At 37.5% G+C, this 7,381-nt stretch overlaps 1 protein-coding gene across 1 annotated transcript in view; it reads left to right on the top strand.

Annotated features, from left to right (window-relative positions):
- Nucleotides 1–7,381, top strand: part of MCTP2 (multiple C2 and transmembrane domain containing 2) — a 304,647-nt gene that overhangs the window by 251,161 nt on the left and 46,105 nt on the right. The window contains 2 exon segments of the mRNA XM_042783576.1: nt 4,941–4,977; nt 4,980–5,014. Of these exon segments, the coding sequence (XP_042639510.1) occupies nt 4,941–4,977; nt 4,980–5,014 (72 nt within the window).

The raw sequence follows: 7,381 nt of genomic DNA, 5'->3' as shown, positions 1-7,381 counted from the left end.
TTGGTCTGTCTCTCAATCCTTTGAAGATACCTAAAGATAATTCTTTTGAATTCCTTATCAGAGAGTTCCAATGCTGCTTCTTCCTCAGGGATGTGTTCTGAGTCTGTATCCTGCTCCCTTGTTTCTACCACTTTATCCTGCTTCTTTGTGTGAACTGTGATGATTTGTTGTCTCTGAGGCATCATGGCATTGTTGTATTTAGATCTCTGTTATCTGTTTTTGAAGACCAGTCAAGGGTGATTCAGACTTTTTTGTGGTTTTTCATCATTGACCCATTGGTGGAGAAGGATGTAGTGGCTCTTACTCAGTAAGTGAAGTTGCAGGAGGTGCGGGTGTAGTTGTGTCTTATGGGGACTGTTGCTGTCTCCCACTCAGTTAGACAAAAATTACAATGGAATAACTATAAAAATAGTAAAAGCACTTAGACAAAAAACACACCATGTAATCACATAAGAACAGTAACCAAAAAAGGAAAAAAGGGTAAAAGAAGAAGAAAAAAACAAGAAAAGTTGCAATATCTTGGGACAGGGCACTAAGAGAAAAAAAGGTAGAGAAGGAGAATAATGATGAAAAAATGGGAAGAATGCAAAAAGAAAAACAAGGAATGGGGTTAACCACAAGTAAAAAGGGGGAAGAAAAATAAATGAAATAAAAAAAAAAAATTCAACCAGGCACAGGGAAAAGAAAAAAAGCTGACAACTAGGACCTGGGAAAGGAAGAATAAGAATAATAGTAAAAAGGACAAAAGTGTTAATAATAATAGTTGTTTTAAAACAGACAAATACAAGCAAACTAATTACCAGAAAAAAGAAAATGAGAAAGAAAACATAAAAATAAAAAAGAGAAATAAAATCGGTGGAGGACAGAGCAGGGCACCCAGGCTCCATCTGAGCACACAGACTGTAATAGAGTTCCTGTGGGCCCAGAAGTTAGGTGGGAGTGGGAGATGGCCACACCTCCGTTCACCAAGCGGGTGTGGGGTATAAGAGTAGCAAGAGGATTGTCTCTCCTTTTCAGTCTTGAAGTTCCGGAATGTCCTTTGGGTTGCTGGCAAGCAGAACCTGTTCTTAAGCCCCTGGAATCTGCAAGAGCACTGTCTCTTTAAACATCCAAAATAGTGAATCCACTTGCAAACATTCAAAATGGCAGTGTCCTCCAGACAGGCAAAAGTCCACAGCTCAGCCTGCGTTTCTCTTCACCTTCTCCGTTTATTCTCCAGCCACCCGAGCAGTCCTCTGTGCAGTCCCTTGCCAGCAGGGCTGATTTTTAGGTTAATTCTTAGGTCCTACCTTCACTCAGGACTCTCCAAGCTGTCTGTTCCATGTCGTCAGGATCTCTCAGGATCGCTGCCAGACCGCAGTGATTTTCTTGCGGATTCTTCTGCTAGTTGGGGTTTAGTCCACTTCTATATCCTTGCCTTCAATGCTCAGGGGTCCAGGATTATCTTCTGTGTCTGTGTTAATTGGTTTCCCTTTTCTTTATTGAAGAGGGTCTGTGCTGTCTTTCTGCCTAGTCCACCATCTTCCCCACTGGGTTTGATATTAATAACTTTTAAGAGATAAAACTTATTATGCTTGATAGCAGTCTCCAAATACATAAACAGTTAAGTGTTTGAGTATTAGCCAAAAGGCTGACAGTTTAAATATACCCAGAACATATCTTGGAAGAAAGACATGATTATTTCCTTCCTAAAGGTCATAGCCCTGAAAACCCTATGGAATGATTCTACTCTGCATACAGGGCCTTACCCTGAGTTGGAATTGACCTGATGGAAATTAACAGCAATAAGAAACATGTTGGATTAAGTGTTTTACCAAAAAACAAAAAAAATCATATGTATTAATGAAAGTGTTTTCAACCTACACTAGGCAAAAGTCTGAATTCTTATACACCAATGCTTAGAAAGGGGTAAGGTTTCTTTCTCTTTCTCTAAGAGGACACCACCCACCCTGTAGAGGTCAATATGATGAAGAGTCTTTGCCCATCTGATAAAGAACATCCAACAAGAAGGAAATTAAAAAAAGAAAAGAAAAAGAGAAAATTATATTCTGTAATTGGCAAGTAACATGGTCAGGCCATAAACTGGACCAGTGTTTTTTAAAGGTTGTCTTCAGAGATGCCCCAAGGACTTGCTGGTGGTATGGAGGTAAAACCAATTTGGGCAGTACTTCAAGCCATGCTGGAAAAGAAGGACAGAGGGAAGAGTGGAATTCACAGACTCTACCAGGAGGAGCCTTGAAACTATTGCCATCATCCAAACATGGCTGGAAGCACAGTGGTTGCATCATCCTGCCCCATATTAACACCTCAGTTTGGCATTTGGTCACCCTCATTTCCTCCAGGACAGTTTGATTCTTGTAATAGTTTTATCCTTGTGTTTTAATGGGCCTTTTAGTAGCCAGAGTAAAACCATGATTATTTTACTTCCTCAATTTTGTATTTCTATGAAATCTTCTTGAGTAGTAAGTCTAAAATGAAATTTTGACTTCTATGAATACCTCTTCTGCTTATCACCATCCTTCTGTTGTTAGGGAAGACAGGCACACTTTTCAGCCCTTGTGCATATCTTTTCATTCTCACTTCTCTAAGAGTGAGGTTATGTGGTTGAGTAAAATAATAGCAACTTTAAATTTCTTGAGCACACATCAACATATGTATTAGATACACACATATAGCTGCCTGACTGACTCATGATGACCTTACGTATAAGAGAACAAAACATTGCCTGGTCCTTCATCACCCTTCATCATCCTCATGATCACTAGTCTGTTTGAGACCATGTTTGTGGCAGTTGTGCCAGTGCATCTCTCAAGGGTCTCCCTCACTCACATTGGCCCTCTCCTTCACCAAACATGATTGCCTCATCCAGCAATTGATTCATCCTGGTGATGTGTCTAAAGAGAGTTGGACAATGTTGTCTTGAGATCTTTAATGTTTTTGTTGGCTAAACTTTGGAAGTACATCCCCAGGCCCGTCTTCTTAGTCTGAAAGATCCGCTGAAACTTGTCCATAGTGGATGACGCTACTGGTATTTGAAATACTAGTAGTAAAACTTTCAGCATCACAGCAACATGCAAGCCACCACAGTATGAATGGCACATTTTCAGCTCTTGTTTATATCTTTTCCATTCTCAGTTCTCAAAGAGATTTGTCAAGGAATAGGATTTTGTGGCTGAGTAAAATGATAGTTTTAAAACTGCTTGAGCACACATCCACATATATAATACATGATTTCTTTTGCTTGTATAACAGCCTCAACAATTATAATGGGCTCATCATAGCCCTAGACACACACTCACTAGGAAACTTCCATCCATAGTGTCCTGTATCAAAAGTCTTGCCCACTGAACCTTCTGGCTTCTGTTGCATGTTAGACGTGACAGACCAAGCTTCTGGGAAGCATAACATAGTCAGTGAGAGAAGAGCTGTATACAAATTATAAGCACACAGCCATTTAGCTCAAAACCAGAAGAGGAGAGAAGCTCCTTCCTACCTAAACTATCCATCTTGAAAATGACACTCTTTAATTGCCAAATCCTCTTCCCACCAAATACCATTGTGGTCAACTATAGAAGATGAAAGCACATCAGAGCCCCTTGGCACAACTTCCTTAGGAGACAAATCCATTGTCATATTCTTCCTGTGTCCAATGCACAGTTCAGGATGCAGCCTGGGGTCTGTCATCTTTTTATGGTTGGCAACAGAAATTATTGTAAAATGACATCTCTGTAGCCTCTTGCTCCTCCTCATTGTTAAGAATATGTGTTAACGTGTTAGTGACCTGTATTAAGAACAAACTAGACTTCACAATTTTGTCTTCCTTTCCTTTGTGAGCCTTCATTTATAACATAGAGTTTTCAGGTAACAAGTTTTTTTTTTTTTTTTTTTTTACTTTTAGCTTTTGGAAAACTCAGCCTACAATCTAAACTTTGAAGAGAGAAAACTCTTTTCTTATACCTGAAGGTTTACATAAGAAATTGCTTGTTACAAGTGTACTTTGCTAGGGACCCCAGAACAAATGGCTAAGTTCAGCCAACAGCAATCAGCTGACATTTCCTATTTGTATTAGATTCCATATGTGAAATCCTTCCATATAGACCTTATTTGTACGGATGGATTACAATGAAAATTGCATTAATTTTCTACACAGTAAAGGTCAGTAATTGAAGCATGAACCAAGAAACTATTGTGTAAAATGCTGTATCCTCATAGTTAGGAAAGGTCATGCAAGACAATAATATCTTGTTTTCATTGCTGAAGGTATAAATACTTGCATTAATGTGAGTTTCTTTTTCCAGCCCAACAATCACTTACATAGAATATTTTAGCAATTACTATTAATATCAGGAGGAAGGAATCATAGGGGCATCTTATTTAAAAAAAAAAAAAAATTCTGCTTATTGCTATGAGAAAGTAACTACATTCTGATGCCTGGATTGCAAGAATGTTTTTGCTGTTTTACTTTGTTTTTAAACTTGACTGTCAGAAATACGGCTTGAATAATCTGTATTTGTAAGATTATCATTGAAGTCACAGTGGCATGAAGGCTTTTGGAAAAGTAAAATCACCTTCTCATAAAAATTATGGATGAAAAATAGATAACAGATATTTTAAGAAAACAGGAAACCAATCTGATAAATTTTTGTGGATTGATCAGAGAATATTTTTCGATGAAAGGATGCAAATGAATAACATATCCATATCCCATTTTCATAAATAAGAATGTCATTATTAAAATTTAAATACAGCGTTTAAGATTGTTGTCTTCGTCCAAACTATGTAGTCCACTTACCATTACCCAGGCAGAGAATTCTTAAGGAGGAACACATGGTATGTCTGTTTAGAAAGAATTCTTGCTGCAAAGGATTTACATATTTCTTTAGATGAACTAAAGATGGTTAAGTCTACTGTGCTTCATTCCCTATGTTTCTTTGTTCCAGAGAGAGAAGATAATCTATAGTACCTCAAGCAGGGAGACCATTGTCCTGGGAGGAAGTCTTCTCACAATCTAATAGTGAGAGTAGTTTTGCTTATGATTTTGTTATGCCTTAAGAATGTCCGTAACTCATTGCTGTTGAGTCAGTTTCAATTCATAGCTACACTATAGGACAGGGTGAAGTTGCCTTGTAGGGTTTCCAAGGCTGCAATCTTTACAGAAGTAGATTGACATATCTTTCTCCCATGGAGCAGTTAGTCGGTTCAAACTGCCAACCATTTGGTTAACAGCTGAGCACGTAACCACTGTGCCACCAGATTTCCTTTAAGAATGTCTCAAATACAGTAAATTGGTATGATTCATGATTTTTTTTAATCATCTCTTAAAAGATGATAAAGTGTGATTTTTAAAAAATATTTAAAACCAAAGAATATCTCTGCATGATTAACAATAATTGTGTACACATACACAAGTATTTTAAGAGCATATATAATATATTTCCAACACATATTGCAGAGGACCTATTTATGGATTTTTTTCAAAGGAATTAAAGTAAGTGGTCATTCCAATTTAACTCCTTTTAATTTGGTATAATATGAATTTTAGTGATGAATTAATTTAATTGCTAGCACATGCACCATACCATCTTAATTTCAATACTTTAATGGTAAAGTGGATTCCAGCCAATTCTTAATGATCAGTTTATGCATATTTTGAATGAGAAGAGGTTGTATTCTCCCTTTTCTTTCACAGATGCATCAAATTGCTCAAATTTTCTTTTAAAAAAATCAAACCTCTTTTCTCTAAAATGTTTTGGCTTTATTACCTTGAGAAGTAATTCAGTTATTTTATTAATCTGGCCACTTGGAGTGTTATTCAGAGCATAATATTTATGATCAAGCTCATGAATATTCTTAGTACTCTCAGACCTTTGCAATTTCTGTTGTAACAATTGTATTTGCTATGTTACTTCCAGATAATTATGAAATATGATACACCACATTATTTAAAAAAAATCAAAAAAGTTGATCTTGAATTGATGCTGACTCATAGCAACCTCACCTGTGTCAGAGTAGAACTATATTCTATAGGATTTTTAATGGCTGATTATTTCAGAAATAGATTGCCAGGCCTTTCTTTCAAGGTACCTAGAATCTGCAGCCTTTCAGTTAGCAGTCCAGTGAGTTAATCATTTACACCACCCAGGTACTCCATGCCAGACAGCAAATTAGATGGATTGTCTATGCTTCTATTAGATAATTTGCACTGTCTAACAGAATACAATCAGTCCGTATTGTATCTAGGTATTTAACTTCCCATTGCCTAAAATTATCATGCCATGTTAGTACATGTTTTATACTCTGGGCATATTATCCCAGGGATTCACATGTCAGTGTGTGTGTGTGTGTGTGTGTGTTTGAGGCTAGTAGCTGTTCTTCTTTCTTCCTAATGAACTTGTTCTATTTCAATGTTCAATGTGGTTCACTCTAAGTCCCACTTATCTGCTGATTATTTGAAGGCATAAGATAAAGGGTAGATAGATGGTCAAACCATTTTTCCCCCTCAAAGTAACAATTTAAAGTAAGTAAGAAAAAAAGTAATAATTTAAACTAAGTAATAAGTCAACAAGTTTGCTGTGATGGTTGAAGTTGTGCATCAACTTGCCAGGACCGTGATTCTCAGTGGTTTGGCAGTTATGATGTAGTTTATAAGTTATGTAACAATATAGTCATACCTTATAACCCCCATGATGAGATCTACTATGAGCAGCCAGTCAGTTGAAAGGAAGTTTCCTCAGAGTTGTGGCCTGTATCCAATATATATGGATGTTCTAACAAAGCTCTCTGACCTTTTGCTAAATCTGGATCCTGTAATTTTTGGTTCTTTGGACTTCAGCTGGAGGCCTACCATATTCGCTGTTGATTTTGGGATGAATTAACCTCCTCAGCCCATGAGTCAGCAACCTGACATGTTACATACTAGTCTTGGATACATAGCCTCCATAGCCAGTAGCCTGCCACCTGAACTGTCAGTATTGGGTTTGTCAGCCCCAGCAGCTACTTGACCCAGGAGAAGCCTCCAGCCTGACATCTGACCAATCGACTTGGGGGTTACCAGCCTCTACAACTGAATGAGCAATTTCTTTTCTTTTCTTTTTCTTTCTTTTACTTTTCCTGAGGTGAAGGCATACACAACAAGACATTCTCCAACATAACAACTTCCCCATTTACAGCTCAGGGATATTGATAACAACTTCCCCATTTACAGCTCAGGGATATTGATGACCTTTTTCAGGTTGTGCTACCATTATTGCTATCCTTTTCCAAAATATTCCACCACCATTAGCATAAACCCAATGCCCCACAGACAAAGGCTTCCCCCTTCTCCCTTTCTCCCTCTCTCCTACCCCTGGTAACCACTAATAATCTTTGTTCATATGTATAT

Source organism: Orycteropus afer, unplaced genomic scaffold (assembly GCF_000298275.1).
Source record: "Orycteropus afer afer isolate SDZICR_OR568_19922 unplaced genomic scaffold, OryAfe1.0 scaffold00019, whole genome shotgun sequence".
NCBI lineage: Eukaryota > Metazoa > Chordata > Mammalia > Tubulidentata > Orycteropodidae > Orycteropus > Orycteropus afer.
The sequence above is the reverse complement of the archived record's forward strand: the minus strand, read 5'-3'. Positions and strand labels throughout refer to the sequence as shown.